The following is a 15,594-nucleotide window of genomic DNA, read 5'->3' on the forward strand; positions in this document are numbered from 1 at the left end:
ATGACTATGCTCAGTGTGCTGATATCTTTCGGCTCATTATTTCTAGTCGTCCATCCATTTCTACTATCGAATGACGACGAGCCACAACGATGTTATGAGCTGGAATTGGAGAACTGTTTTCGGGAAGCATTTTTGGTAAGATTTCCATAACGCAACTACGGTGAACACTGCAACATCTCAAATCCACATTTTCGAGCTCATGTATCTCGGTTCCTGTAAAATATATCAAAAAGTGGTTAACTGACAAAATTTTTTTAATATTATTATGAACATTTTATCAGTTGACCACATTTTGACATCTTCTAGAGGGAATGAGATATATAGGCTCAAAGTGGAAAGTTCGTGTGGCACGCTGTTAGAGTGTTTACGGTATTTGAATTCGGTTCTGAACTGACAAAAAATTTATTTTTATTTAAAAAAACATTTGTGAAAATTCATTTTGTTTTATACCAGAGATGTCCGGAGTCCAAATTCCGGATTCTAGGAATTTTTTTGAATTCCGTTACTCGGAATATTCACCTGAAAAAAACCTGAAAAAAAAACAAAATACAGGAATTTCTATCAACACAATTCATGCAATTCAATCGGAGTATTCGTCGAGTTAGTTGATGATCATAGTGTTCCTTTAATTCTTACTTTTCCTCGTATCCTGATAGCTTTCATTCTCTCTTTCCCTTCCTATCAAAATTCTAACCAATTTAATTGTAAGTCTTGTCTTGACTTTTCGGACTTTCTCATTGTTAGGCCGCCCACGTAAAAGAAAACGAAGCAACAGCTCCGCCTTATCCTTCTTTTTGTTGTCTTCAAACTTCGAAACATGCTTTCAAAAACTCCAAAAATTTTGCATGTACCTCTTAAAGTTCGAACTTCTCCTATGAGATAAATTCAATGTTGTGTTCGTAGATCATTTTTAAACCAAATCACAAGTATATCCATTCAGTCAGCAATTCATCCACCCATATTCCACAAACGGGATGTTCCTGTAGTAAATCAGAACGAAACTACAATAGCACCAGATGGTAAACCAATGGATAAGAAGAAACGTAAGTTTTCATCCACTTGAAACCACAGAATCATAATAAATTAATTAGGTGTACGACAAATTCAAATTTGTCACGATGTCCGAAAATTTTCATCTTGTTTCATTCGTCCCGGATGCTCAGACCAGCAAGCGGCGAATGTAAGTAATTTGAACCAGATTTCGAAGGAATCAGAAATTGAAAAAAAAATTTATAGATCGCTTCTGTTCAATACCATATGGTTTTTGGAAAAAAGTTGCCCATGCATGTTTTTCTAGCTTATCGAGGATACGGTAGAGAGGTAAGTGGAAATCTGAATTGGATGTCTCAATTACAATTTCAGCTCTGTGATCAACAATGTTATGGTAACAACTTGTCAAAATGCAAAAACAAAATGAGCCAGGATGAGCAACAAGAAGAGCAAGGATACATTCTTGAGATTTCAACAGTTATTGGGCATATTTCTCCTGAACGAGATGTTACTGTAGCATGCAGTCGTTTCAACAAGTTACTCATAAATGTGAGTTTTAGGAGGATATGGACTCAAAAATACACCGTAAAATCTGTAAAAGGATGGCACCCACGCTGTTCAGTTTGAACTAATTTGTTTTGTCAGTTCCAATGAAAGATATCGAAAAGTGGTCAACTGGCAAAACAAATCGCTTTCAACTCTTCCGGAACATAAATCGCATTATTTATCAGTTGACAACTCATCAATATAATTGATAAAAACCGAGATAGATTGCCTCAAAGTTTAAGATTAAAAGTCCGTTCTACTATAGATTTTACGTTACTTGTTTTCCAAGTGCAAAGTTCGAGAGCTTCCACGGTTTCAGCCAGAAGGCTCTTTCGAATCCGAGAAATCTAGCCAGTTAAATACACATAACATTTCAGCTATATTGGCGAGTTGATAAATATTTTGAATATGATTTTTTCCAGCTATTGAGGCTGCGAAAAGCCCACTGTGGAGAAATGGCAAGATGTACATGTACAGAGAGTAACGTACAGGAGGTGAGTGGTCTTTGCAAAATTCATTTAAAGGGGGACTCCGGTCAAATTTTTTATTGCATTAAAATGTGTTAAAAGTTATCTATTATCCTAATATTATTGCGAAAAAATTCGAAAGAAATCCGAAATCCCCGAAAAACGCCGATGAAAAGGAAAAAAATTCAAAAAAAGGTGCCGCCGAGGGACGAGGATTTCCAGTGAGAAAACTAGGCCACGCGAGCGGCGCGGCTTTCTTACCGGACAATTTTTCCGGAGTTTTTTCGCTTTTATCTCAGACAAAAAACGTTAAAAAACGCTGTCGGTCACTTGAAAATAATGCTATCAGGCGCCGTGGCCTAGGTTTCTCACTGCGCGGGAATTCAAATCCTCGTCCCTCGGCGTCACCTTTTTTGAATTTTTTTCATTTTCAACGGCGTTTTCGGGGATTTTTGATTTCTTTCCAATTTTTTTGCGATAATATTCGAAAAATAGATAAATTTTAACACATTTTAATGCAATAAAAATTTTGGTCGGAGTCCCCCTTTAAGCCAATGTAAAAATATCCATTCAGGGTGTGAATGGCTGTAATTCTGGATGCGAACGTTTGCTACTTCTTGACTGGATCAAATGGCTATCAATTCTCAAAACCGCCCATTTTCTTTCTCAATATGCAATCTTCCCTTTTTCCTTCTTTCTTTTCTTTGCATTGTGATTTTTTAGAACTTTTCTAGTCAACGGGTAACAGAATGTGAAAACAATTACCTCTAGCTCACTGAAAATTCCAGGATTTGCTTTTCTGACCACTTTGAATGTTGCCATTTGTCAGTTATCAGTGTTTTCATTTTTTATTTTTCCTCTAGATGTTTCCCTACTTTTCCCACTACGTGTATTGTTTTGCTCGAGTTGTCTGTGAGTCATAAATATATCTGAATATATGGTTTTATCGTTACAGGATGAAAAGGACAATTTCAGAAATGAATAAAAGAGGAAAGTGAAAAGAGATCACGGGATGGTGAGGTATGATTATGAAGAGAGAATTTAGGAGCAATAATTAATAAAAATTTAATATGAATAAAAGTTTAAATAGCTGCTGGGACATGGTACTGCGAGTATTTTGTCCAGTAGATAAAGTTGAAAATTAGGAAGAGAGTGGGGAACATAACTCCTGAAAATTATAGAATATTTCATTTTCCGTTTCCATTCCCTCACTTGATATCAAATCTGCTCTTTTCGCATTATCATCCACATCCAATCTTCTTCGAGCCCATCTGACCAATCTCAAGTTCTTGAAGTTGTTCCACAAAACATATCTTCGGTTTTTGTGTTTTGAGTCAATGATAATGAGTTCTCCTGACCCGTCGTTTGTGTGATTTAGCAGTCCGTTTACTTCTGTTACTGTTTTCCCGTTGTTCTGATGACGAACCCAAACATCTGGAGCATCAGTGAGTCCCATTTCAACTTCCTTAAAAAGAGTGGAGCTCAAGTATGAAGCATTTAATGACTTACATCTGTCGGTTGTTCCGTGAAGTTGGCAACTACTGTATTTGGAATTATCAATGCTTGTCTGGTCTCCACCAATAAAGAATTCCTACTCGAGCATATTTTCTTTCCTGAAAGCATGTCATAGTTAAAAGATGATTATAAGGTCGCTTACGTTTGTAGAAACTCCGAGAAGATATGTAAGTAACCCATGCAAACTCGAGAAGAGCACCAAAAATAAAAGTGAGACATGCTCCAATCCAAACATCAATCGCTTTTGTGTACGATACGGGAGGCAATTTTGCATTTATGCCAGACGCCTATAAATTCAAGAATATGGACTGGTTGTAGTGGCATCAAAAATTCACCTGAGTTGTCATGGTAAGAAGAGTAGTGACTCCAAGAGTGACTCGAGCAGGTACAGCGCCACGATCCAACCAGAAAGATACCCATGATACGATAACAAGCATAGTAGACGGAATATATAATTGAAGTAGGTAATAACTGAAATTCTCCTATTATTTTGAAATTCCACATTCCCTATAGTTACCTGAATTGTCTTCTCAACTCCAGAATTGTTCTCAAACAAGAATAAGTTCCTGTGTTCGTTTTGCTGGTACATAAATCGGTGTAAACCTGAAATAGACTTTTGTATTTCATATCAAATCACAGGAACTGTGTTACATTGTTCAGTTGGAAACTTGGAAGCGATGAATGAAGTCCATTTTTTAACTGAACAGGTTTATCTTTTTTCCATTGATACTCAATATCATTTGTTGTGTATGCATAAGAAGCCAAATCTATCAGACATGTTTGAACATCCATTGGATAATATTGCAGATGCATTGGACAGGAAAGAACCATTGAAATCCGAACAGAATACAGAATCAAGCCATCTCGATGGATGCGAATAAGAACGTTTGGTTTGTCAATGTCATGCTTGTGAGCTTGTTTTTCGTTCTGGAAATGGATCATTTTGTCTGGTTGCAACAAGAAACTACAACTAAAGGATAAGGTGTTCTATGAAAAAAATATACTGCCAGCTGTTTCTTGTACTATTTTTTATTTTTCAATGACCCACTTGAACAGATTGTCATAAATCTTTCAGTAGTCTTAATAATAATAATAATAATAATTTATTGATTCAGGACTATCAGTCACTTATAAAATCAATGTGTTACAAATTAAACAAATGAGTTAGAAATAAAAAAAGTCTTCTCGAAGTTTTTTGTACTCCGAGCCTATTTGGAAGAAAGAAAGAAAGTCAAAAACTCTCACCTGGAAAAAACTATCTGGCATCCAGATCTGTTGTCCAGCTGTCAGAATTAAGAATGGGGGAGTATCATCCCCTGGGAGACCGTATGCCAATCGTCCATCTACCCATTCTTCACGGAACGTCAATTGAACACTGTACTCCATATTCACATCGTCAATTTTTGAAATACTGTAACACTGAACTTTTCAGAACGCCCTTGAATTTGATACTAACCTTCTAATTAGCATATTTACAGTCACAATCACGGCTCCATGAGTCCCAGGAATTGTTAAGTTGATCCCCGGTGGACGGACTCTCCAGTCGTATCCTTTTCCGACAAGCTTTTTGATGATTTCGGTATCTGAGGAAGCATCGCCTTCTCTGAAAGAATCAGAAATCAAAAACGTCGGTTTCAAAATACATTTGAACTTTGTCTTTTTTCTTGGAAAGAAGAACCACCCAAATCCTTCCGGGATAATAGAACAAAGCACGAAATGGGTCGGATTGAATTGAATGTTTGAAACATGGAGACTCAACCAAAAAAAAACAAAAAACGAAGTGTACTCCTTTTATTCTATTACATGCGTTCTACGGATTTTCCTAGAAATGTATTGGCCTTCGAATTTTAAGTCCACACTGGACAAAAATCGTTTTGAATTATTCTCAGTTCCAGACGGTAATGTCTGAGTTCCGGATTTCAGAATCTATAGCTAAGCAGGGTGGGATTCAAGATGTAAAATTTGAAATCTTAAAATGGTGCTTGTCCCAGCTTTCTGGTATAGAAGCTTGCAAATTTTGAGATATTATTTTTAGGTATTCCTGTTTGAAACTGTTTCACTACACTAATTGATTCCTGATTGTGAGAAAGTTTTGAATTTGAAAATGAAACAAATTTCAAACTTACCCTTCACCTGCCCACAATAAAATGAAAAGTAGAGGTAGAAGATAAAAACGACGGTTCATCAAGTGACAAAAGAAGACGTGTGAATCCGAAGAAAGAAGTAGTGTAAGAATGATGACGATGCGACCTCCAGAAGCGAAATATATTCAGAAGCAGTCGAGAGAAAAAGTGTTAATTTGATGCTGCTCACAGTGTGTCGAGTAGTACGAAAGAAAGTCATAACAAGGCTAATGAGCCATTAGGGTCGTTGAATCGAGCCGCTTTGCGAATGGAAAGAAGACGATGGGATTACAGATTCCATGCGTCGCTTTTCTTTTACTTCTCCTCTTTTTTTATTTTTGAGCAAAACTGAAAGATGAGAGAATGCGGAAGGGTTTGTGCATGAGGATATACAGGTTATGAAGAAAAAATGAAACATTTTCAAAAAAAGAAGAGGTGATGTTAAAGTTGGAGAAAGAAGGAGACGAGAAGGGAAAAAGAGGGAGACAATGATGCGTGAGAACGAAACTGAGAAGAGCTTTCTTCAAGTTTTTTGGTTTTCCCGTCACCAAATTGCTATTTTTCTAAAATGGGAAAATGGGAGGAAGAGCCTCATTTAGAAGTAAGACTGGGAGATTCTCAGATATTTATTGTGAACGGATGAGAAAACCAAACTGACTCTCTCTCTCTCCCATCTGGGGAATTTTATATCGCTAATTATTTTCCTCCGCTTCTTCTTTTTTTTGTTTTCCAGAAGCCAATAGCTATGAGGGCCTAGAATCTTGGATCACTGAAGAGAACTTTTTCGTTTCAAATTCGTTTCTTTTTCTTGGAAAATTCACTTGATCGAATCTTGTGAAAGGCATCCTTTCGACAAAGTGTATGACTTTGAGCTTTTCTTTTGTTAAGAATTGAGTTATGGAAAAAAGGAAAGAAAACGAAACGGAGTAACACAAAAAAACGACTTTGACTAGAATTAAGGAAAAAAGAACGTATGATGGAAAACAACGGAGACTGTTGGACGGAGAGCAAAAACGAATTGGGGGAGACAAGAAAGAATAACGATGAATAGGAAAACGGAAGAAGTAAATTGATTAGTATTTCGACAAGTACAGTGCGTTTCAATATTATACGTCCACTCTTGTTTTTGGCCGTAACTTGAGAACCGGTTGAGATATCAATCTAATTTTATTAAAATTGAATTCAGAGCAACAAATTACATCTAGAAAACCATTTTTGAGAAAAAATATTGAAAACTACTCGAGATACAGAGAAAAATCTGAAAATGTGACATTTGCAACCGTTTCAAAATTATACGTCCACTTCAAAGGTATGTCGATCTTGACCTTTGGCGGAGCCGGAAAAGCTTGAATTTAGTTTTGTTTTTTGCTGCCAATGTGAGAAACTTTTTTCATTATGCTTTTCCTTGTTTTTCTCCACTTTTCAACATGTCTCGTGGCCATTTGCTCACTGATGCTGAAAAAGCCTTCATCGACGCGTTCAAAACCTCTGGTTGGACCAACAGGGCTATCGCGAAACATCTAAATCGTTCCCACGATTGCATTAATCGTTTTGTATCGAACCGGACCCGCAACAATCAACCCAACAAGGCTGGACGTCCTCCAAAACTCAATTCAAGAGCCAAACGATCAATCGTTCGTGTGGCTTCAAACACCATGAAGTCTTGTAATGATATCAAAAAAGAGCTGAATCTTGGAGTGAGCAAGTGTACAATCTGGAGGGCTCTTAAGGATGATCCAAACATCAAAAGAGCAGTCATGCGCCCTGCTCCGAAGCTCACTGACAATCACAAAACTCGCCGTCTCGACTTCGCTCGAAAAAACATGAGAACCAACTGGGATAAGGTATTAAATTTAAAATTATCTATCCAAATTATCTTATCTTTTACAGGTAATTTTTTCGGACGAGAAAAAATTCAATCTTGATGGACCCGACGGATTCAAATCGTACTGGCACGACTTGCGGAAGGATCCAGCCGTTTTTGCCAAAAGAATTTCGGGGGAGGCAGTTTGATGGTATGGGGAGCATTTGCTTCGGCTGGATACTTGGAGCTCGCTTTCACCACTTGTCGAATGAACTCCACAGACTACCAAGACGTTCTCCAGAACCACCTTATCCCGTTTCGTCGTCGATTCAGTCGCCGCCAGTTCATTTTTCAGCAAGATAATGCTGCAATCCATGTCAGCCGCTCCACTTTGGACTGGTTCCAATCGAAAAACATCGATGTCTTGCCATGGCCAGCTTGCTCTCCAGATCTGAATCCGATGGAAAATGTTTGGGGCGAGCTGGTTCGTCGTCTTTACCGCCATGGAAAGAAGTATGCTAGTATTGGAGAGCTTCGGGATGCGCTGATTGCTGAGTGGAGTCTGCTGGAGCAGGAGTTCAAGACTAAGAGCACCCAATACATCCAAAACCTTATCAAATCGATGCCAAATCGTCTCTTCGATGTCATTGCTGGTAAAGGTTCATCCACAAAGTATTGAAATATTTTTTATTCTCTATTTTAGCATTGATTCTGAGAGTGGACGTATAATTTTGAAACGGTTGCAAATGTCACATTTTCAGATTTTTCTCTGTATCTCGAGTAGTTTTCAATATTTTTTTCTCAAAAATGGTTTTCTAGATGTAATTTGTTGCTCTGAATTCAATTTTAATAAAATTAGATTGATATCTCAACCGGTTCTCAAGTTACGGCCAAAAACAAGAGTGGACGTATAATATTGAAACGCACTGTATAAGATACTTTTTTGGAATTTACAGGTTAGCTAAAAATAGTACCTGGAAGGCTCAGCACCATAGGTACATCTAGGGTACATTGCTTCTAATGATATATGGGATTTTGTGGTACATATGGGAGGGACGGGAAAAACGAATTTTTTACTGATTATACCGATATTTTTGCTCAAAATTATAAACTCTAAGTACTCTAAGTATTCTCAATGTGCCTTTTTTCGATGTAACCTTGGATTCTACGCATAACTGAATCAACCCGAAAAAAAATCTGTCATAAGTTAGATCCTCATGAATTATCGAAAATTATCATTCCAACAATTTAAAAATAAAAAAACTCGATGAATTATTTTAAACCTTACTATTAATGAAGTTCAGAACAATGCTGAAAAACAACAATGACGCCAGAAAAAACCTAGACAATACATTTTCTATAATAAACAGAAATCCTCCAGAGGCTGAGTTGGACTAACCGCATTCATAATAATCTAAGAGTTTCGAAATTCAGAATGATTTGAAAAAAAGCATACATGCCACGGAATCCCGCACTCGGGCGAGGGCCGCCCGGTAGGTCCGGTATAAAAAATTCTGTATTTTTAATTCAAATTCCAGAGATGGCGCGAATGATTTTCCGGAATACTTAATCCCGAACGTAAAACACCCGGAATCCGGACAAATTTATATTTAACGCAATTCGGAACCTGGAATCAAAAAAGCGCGGAACCGGAACATCTCTGCAAAATTCCGAACTCCTAGTATAACACGTTTGGTTAATCATGCTTGTAAAAATACTATCGAGTGCCGGACTGGCCGGCCTTCAAAATTGAAACGCCCGGCAGACCCGTTGGAAGTATGAAAAAAAAGTCAGACATTCGTAACCAAGGCTGGCCCTTGGAGCTCCAACATGGAACGTGAGAAATTCAGATTCGATTTCAGTCAGAAAATGCGAAAGCTGTAAGATTGGATTCGATTCAGTGGAATTTACAGACCATGAAATAATCGGAAGATGCAGTTTTCTTACTACTGGCTAGTGAGTATTCGTTTCAGATTCAAAATACAATTCGAGTATAACTGTAAACTTGTCTCCCAAGAATTCCCAAAAAGTAGAAAAATATCAGTTTCCAAGTGCAAAGCTCATAAGGAAACTCTATGAAAAAGTGGTGGAACGGAAGCACCTTCGCAAATCGAATTTACAACATTTTCTCTTTCCCTGACTGACACATTTTTTCGCACGTGCATCAGAATTCAAATCCAACTTCTTCTGGGAAGAAAAAAAGTAGGCGAAGAAGAAAAAGAATCTGTGTCTTCGAAAGAGAATATCCAAAAAAAACGGAATCGGAAGATATAAAGAGAAAAGAGGAGCCAATAGAGTATTCATTCAGAAAAAGAAAACATAATTATTTTCACACTCTTTCTCTGGTTTTTCTCCTCTGTCCGTCCTTCTTCTTCATCCCCTACACATCATTTTGAGTGGAGGCCTATTGATATTGTTATCCCATTATCAAAATTATTATTGTTGTTATTATTGTTATGGTTGACGTCGTAAAACAACAAAAAAGAAAATGAACTATTCCGATTGCACCAAGACGACAGAAAAACGAAAGAATCATCTATTATAAGTCTCCTCCTCCTATTTCCTCTCTTACTTAGACTATTGGAAGCAATTGGAACCCATAGAGCACTGAATTATGTATGTACTTGTTTGGCGCATGCTTCCTAATATGCTATGATCTCTTCTCTTCTCAAAACGAGAAAAAAGAAACACAATTGGGAGAGAAAAACGATGTATGAGGAGGGTATCTAACCGCCAAGAATTGGAGGGCTCCAGGAGCAACACAGGGGATACGAGTAGACAAAAAAATAATGATGCGAAGAGGAAAAAAAGAAGCTGAGACGATGTCTAGCTATATTCAAATGGTCATGAATACATATCGATGGACATGATACGAGATTTTTCAGCAGAGAATTTCAGAGAATCTGAAGGATGCACAGAACTTTAAGTTCAGAACTTCCAAGAACTCAACGATAACATATGTATAAGAAGCGTATAAGATATTCGTATAAATTTGGATAAATGTGTGAAAATGACAGTTTTGAGAGGAGGAAAAAAGGAAGGAATCTTTATTTTTCGGGCTGAACTCTCATGATTGGATTGGATTTCGAGGTACGGATAAAGGATCTGCAACTAAATATATTGTTTTTTCCGGTCACTCAAAGCTAATCAAAAAGGATTACCAAGAGGGATTACCACAAATTTCGGTTGCATAGATTTTGCGTTTTTTTTTCTCCTAGGATTATCTCGGCGATTATACTGTTAATCGAAACTAGAAAATGATTTTTTTAAAATATTTCTTCAGGTTCTTTCTGAGCACAGATTCTATAATATATGTGAGCTCCCGTTCTTTCCCTGAAAATATTTCCTTATTTCACTCCTCATAAAACATTTTATGGACTCATATCGGCCGCCCATTCTCAGTCGTCGATTCCATAATGCATACTACATATTATTTATTTTTTGGCGAAGGTGGTCCAATTCACATGGCACGATGGCTCCAAGATGTAGAGGTTAGTATTTTTTCTGTTGCTCAATAGAGCATACATTCCCCAAAATAAACCCGTTTCTTTACCACTTACTTCCCCGAGATCTGAGCTATCTAATTGGCATGGTAACATGACGAACCAAGCTTCATATCCTCAGATCGTCATGGTTTTTTGTGCGAAAATCCCCGAATTCAATTTTTTGTAGATTTAGGTGTGAACATCGAAAACTAATAGGAGAAAATTTTTGAGAGGTATGTGCTTCCGTGGACCGAATCCCGTTCTAGAAACCATGCTTAGACTGTTCGACGGGTTGTGCTCCTACCCACAAGGCGAATATTGTTCAACCAGGTTGCACGGGCAACTTTTCAAGATTCAGCATGCCTTGCGAATGACCAGCCTCGTCTCCAGAGATGAATCTGCGGAACTATTCCGCATATGGAATCGTTTAGTCGAGAGTGCCACCACGTCCGCATCTCAATTTGAAGTCATTGGGAAGAAGTTTGGATCAACAATGGGTCAATTTATCCTCAAAATACCTCCGTGCCACAGTAGATGCGTTTCCAAAGTGACTCATGGATGTTGTGAATTACAAAGGCAATCATCGAACAACTTTTATAATTTCATTTTTAGAAATTGTTCAGTAAACTATTGTTGAAATTTTGTTTTTATACGGGTCATTTTTTAAAAGTTACATCACTTTGAATGTGTGACCATACTTTTGGCGCACCCTGTAGAAGTTAGTACTTTTTGTGTTGCTCAATACAGCATACATTCCTCAAAACAAACCCGTTTCTTTACCACATGATCCCCCCCCCCCCACCCCCAGACAAGTTACTTCATTTATCTATTCTCTCCATGACAGCAGCCAATATAGCGTATCTATCGTGAGTGTTAAATCAAACATATCCCATTTCTTCTTTTTTTTGCGCGTGCTGTTTGATTACTGATATATGTGTCTGTGTGTCTTCGCTTTTTTTCTTCACCTAGATTCTGAGTTCAACTGTTTAAACTAGAAGACAGACGATAGTAATAATAATATTTTCCTCCGAAAAATATTTTTTTTTTCATACTTGTAGCTGGTCGAGCTGATTTTGGAATTTCTGTTCCGTCCTGCTCGGTCCACTGCTTTGGACCAAGCCTTCAAGGAACTCAGTTTTTGGAAAAGAACCAGCAAGTATTTTTTTTTGAGGAAGAATACCAATTGTAAACTGAATATTAGAAGTCCCCGTCAGTTGCTTCATCTTTTTTTGTTTATTTTTTCAAACTGACCATTTAGAACAAATTAGTATTACGCCTCCAGATTGTGTCATATGACACTGCCAATTTTTTGGGCAACGAAAAGTTTTTTTTGAGCAATGAGCCCATTTCGCCCAAAATCGTCATTTTGTTACAATACTTGTAATCCGGGCCTTTGCTGGGCCTTCGCGGGCCCTATCATAACTTCTTTCAGAATGAATGTTTTCGAACCAACTTAATCAGGTATGATGAAGCTCCACGAGTACTACAAAACGGTATCATTTGGAATACTATATCATGTCTATGAACAGAGTTACAGAGCAAAAGGAGCAAAAAAAGCAGGCCCGCCCCGGGCCTGCCGGGCCCTGCGAGAAAAGCCACTTTATGACCTGTAACTTTGTTCATAGATAAGATACAGTATTCCAAATAATACCGTTTTGTAGTACTCGTGGAGCTCTATCATATCTGATTTAGTTGGTTCGAAAATATAGACTCTGAAAGAAATTATGGCAGGGCCCGCGAAGGCCCGGCAAAGGCCCGGATTACAAGTATGGTTACAATTTCGAATTTAATCATCATGAGATTTCTAACTGATCTCATCTATTTACTTTGATGAAATCATCTCGATCAAGATCACGATATATGTTGTCCTCCGACCGAACTTTTACAATTTTTAGCGATGCCAACCACATTCGCTCCTGTAATTGGTTTATCAGAAAGTATTGCCACACAGACCTGTAACTGCCACTATCCCATTGGTTTAGTGATATTTCTTATTTTTACAATTGCCAGTCTTCTGGTTTGTATATGTGTTTGCTGCTTTGATTTGGGACAGGTCATATCACTAGATTTAGGTTATCGTCTCGATTATTTAATTTTTCAGTGTAATATATGTCAGAGAGATAGCAGAAAAGAGGTCAAGTTTCGACGCACTTCAATGAATGCTCGATTTGTCGAGCCAAGCAAATTTGTGATTGATAGAAAGGTAACGGCATTTTCTTTTCGAAATTTTGCACTTCTTCATTTTTTTCGTAATCGGATCTTTTTTTTCCAGTTATCCATGGATCCATGTCTAATGGAATACCGTCAATTGTTCAACTCTGGAAGTGTAACTTCATCATCTAACTCTCATTCTCGATGCATTGAAAATCCTCAATTCTCATTTTCTACGGAACGATCTCTTATCTCAACTGTGTAAAAACTTCAGCTCACAACTATTAAAGATAAATATTTTGCCAATTATTTTTTTTCTTATTAAAAAACAATAATAATAATAATAATTTATTAGAGCATCCTAACAAGAAAACAATCAAGGTTGGAAGAAAACAAAACAAGTCAATGCCTTCTTTCTGTGTTCGCAGAATATTGGAGACGTCACGACGACATATGAGAAGGAATGTTTTGAGCAAATGACATTCACGTTCCGTCCCATCCACATTTCAGTGGCAGCTGAGTAGATCATTTGTTTTGATATCGAGGGAGATCCAGTCATTTTCTGAAAGCACTAAGATATTTTAGAACTGAAAACATTTCAAAAATAAACCAATTCCATCAAATCCTTGAGAATGGAATTATTGCACTTGGAACTATCTTCTTTCTCTCGAGTTTTCCTCTTACTAGTCCATTTACTTTTTGGTGACACCTCTTCTTCTCTATCAAATGGAAACTTCGGAGTTGATGTTTCCTTATCCGATGAATCTCGGGCATCTCTCACTGCCCCATACTCAAATGTTTCAATTGGTCTACTTGTTGAACTTTCTGAAATTCACAAAATTCTGAAATTCACAAAGACCTCTGTGTTAAAACTACTCACTATAAAACGCATCAACTTCCTTTGTGAAATCTGGCACATCTGTGATATCTGTGTTGTTTGGACTTTGATTCTCATACTTTCTGGGATGTTCCAGGAATTCTAACATTATCGGTTCGGATGTGGAAGCTGCTTCAAAGCCGTATCCTGACTGACTTATATCGCTGTTACCTTCGCCCCGTTCTGAACAAAAGAAGTTCAAACAGAAGTTTTGTACAGAGCCACATACTAAGAGCAGTTTCATATCTCTTTGTTGTCACTGCAATTGTTGACGATGGATAAGTTGAACTTTCGGAATTTGTTCTTGTTGCAGTGTCCGTGTTCCTGTATACCGCTTCAGTACTCGTCAAAATGGGCAGATGATTTCTCTCTATCTGGAAAACTTCTATCATAAATCATCAAAATAAATAAACACTCTCACTTCTTTATCATCTTCTGAAGCGCCTGTCTCGTAGAAAATGCTGAAATTTAAAAGATTAGAAAACATATTAATAAGCTTTGAAACCTACTCTGATAATGGCCTGTCTGCAGTATTCACATAATTCTTCTCACTCACTGGACGCTCGAATGTTTCTTCTTTCTGCTTAATAGCAGGAGGCTGAATATGAGGATGTTATTGAAACAAGCTATGGGAAACGAAACTACTTGTAAATTTAGTGTTTCTTGAGAATCAGATGAAGCTGGAGGTCCTGCGGATCCAGGGAACGAGTATGAAGGTTTCAGAGATTGTTCAGCGATAAACATTTGGGATGCTGATGGATAATTTCTGAAAAAAATTGGTCAAGTTATGCTCCACATAAAATCTTGTAATTGTTTCTTGATATACTTGACCTCTTTGGTCAAATTTTTATAGGTAATAACGGAAAGCACACTCACTACAAATAAAACAGTCACTGATAAGACCGACTTCAGGAAATCGCTTTTTTTTATGATCAGTATCAAAATTTGAGAGTTCGAATGAACAATTCAATTCAATATAACTTACAAACTAGAAGTTCCCGGTGGAAGTTGTTGTACTTGTATTGGAGGAGGAGTTGAGAAAAAAGAAGGTTGTGCATATTGTTGCATAAATGGAGGAATGTTCGCCAGATAAGAAGATGATGGCTGTGGTTGTTGTTGGTTTTGATAGGAAGGGTAGATAACTGGTGGAGGTGCTGAACATGTTCGGATAAAAGTGAAATCAAATAAATATTGACTCACGTGGTGTATAAAAAGTTTGAGCTGGTTGTTGATAGCAAGGCATCGGAGGAGGACATAAACATCCGAGTTGTGATGGAGGAGAGTTACAAGAACTTTGACATTGACAGTTCATGGATCCTAGATTCATGTGGATAGAAGAAAAGAAAACACTTTGAAACTCACCAAACCCCAATTGCGGAAAAAATATGGCACCCGATTCATGTAGATAGAATACAAGTGATAAGAAGAAAAATAAGTTCTTGGCCATTAGATATTTCGAAAATCAGTTCACATCAGAGACAACAACACAAACTTTGCTAGTCTCGTTCGCTCTCGATTTCGTAGTTTCTTGACAAAAGAAAAAAGGCAGTGGGCTAGCTTATTATAATACGATTGTCGAAATTCGAAATAATTATTGTGACTTCTTCGGAGTGTGTGGATTCGTTTCGAACGCAAT

General features: G+C 37.4%; 5 protein-coding genes across 5 annotated transcripts; 3 read left to right on the top strand and 2 right to left on the bottom strand.

Annotated features, from left to right (window-relative positions):
* Nucleotides 1–2,718, top strand: CBG09388 (the record flags this gene model as incomplete). Its single annotated transcript, XM_045237709.1, has 7 exons — nucleotides 1–135; nucleotides 941–1,043; nucleotides 1,092–1,180; nucleotides 1,237–1,320; nucleotides 1,363–1,539; nucleotides 1,959–2,030; nucleotides 2,578–2,718. The coding sequence occupies 7 exons, from the start codon at nucleotides 1–3 to the stop codon at nucleotides 2,716–2,718; spliced, it is 801 nt and encodes a 266-aa protein (XP_045094058.1).
* Nucleotides 2,719–3,085: 367 nt separating this feature from the next.
* On the bottom strand, nucleotides 3,086–5,703 carry Cbr-glc-3 (the record flags this gene model as incomplete). Its single annotated transcript, XM_002636876.1, has 10 exons — nucleotides 3,086–3,171; nucleotides 3,216–3,468; nucleotides 3,513–3,616; nucleotides 3,661–3,805; nucleotides 3,854–3,989; nucleotides 4,036–4,121; nucleotides 4,170–4,445; nucleotides 4,764–4,929; nucleotides 4,975–5,121; nucleotides 5,645–5,703. The coding sequence occupies 10 exons, from the start codon at nucleotides 5,701–5,703 to the stop codon at nucleotides 3,086–3,088; spliced, it is 1,458 nt and encodes a 485-aa protein (XP_002636922.1).
* A 1,365-nt stretch (nucleotides 5,704–7,068) lies between these two features.
* CBG27110 lies at nucleotides 7,069–7,654 on the top strand (the record flags this gene model as incomplete). The annotated part of the gene is made up of 2 exons (XM_045237710.1): nucleotides 7,069–7,260; nucleotides 7,532–7,654. The coding sequence occupies 2 exons, from the start codon at nucleotides 7,069–7,071 to the stop codon at nucleotides 7,652–7,654; spliced, it is 315 nt and encodes a 104-aa protein (XP_045098928.1).
* A 5,173-nt stretch (nucleotides 7,655–12,827) lies between these two features.
* CBG09385 lies at nucleotides 12,828–13,346 on the top strand (the record flags this gene model as incomplete). Its single annotated transcript, XM_045237711.1, has 2 exons — nucleotides 12,828–13,133; nucleotides 13,203–13,346. 2 exons carry the CDS (start codon nucleotides 12,828–12,830, stop codon nucleotides 13,344–13,346), a joined length of 450 nt encoding a protein of 149 aa, XP_045094059.1.
* Nucleotides 13,347–13,457: 111 nt separating this feature from the next.
* On the bottom strand, nucleotides 13,458–15,405 carry Cbr-grl-18 (the record flags this gene model as incomplete). The annotated part of the gene is made up of 9 exons (XM_045237712.1): nucleotides 13,458–13,643; nucleotides 13,692–13,906; nucleotides 13,962–14,141; nucleotides 14,188–14,332; nucleotides 14,380–14,419; nucleotides 14,468–14,556; nucleotides 14,604–14,724; nucleotides 14,944–15,112; nucleotides 15,159–15,405. The coding sequence occupies 9 exons, from the start codon at nucleotides 15,403–15,405 to the stop codon at nucleotides 13,458–13,460; spliced, it is 1,392 nt and encodes a 463-aa protein (XP_045094060.1).
* Between the last annotated feature and the right edge of the window lie 189 nt (nucleotides 15,406–15,594).

The sequence above is a fragment of the Caenorhabditis briggsae genome (genome assembly GCF_000004555.2).
Source record: "Caenorhabditis briggsae complete genome, chrV, whole genome shotgun sequence".
NCBI lineage: Eukaryota > Metazoa > Nematoda > Chromadorea > Rhabditida > Rhabditidae > Caenorhabditis > Caenorhabditis briggsae.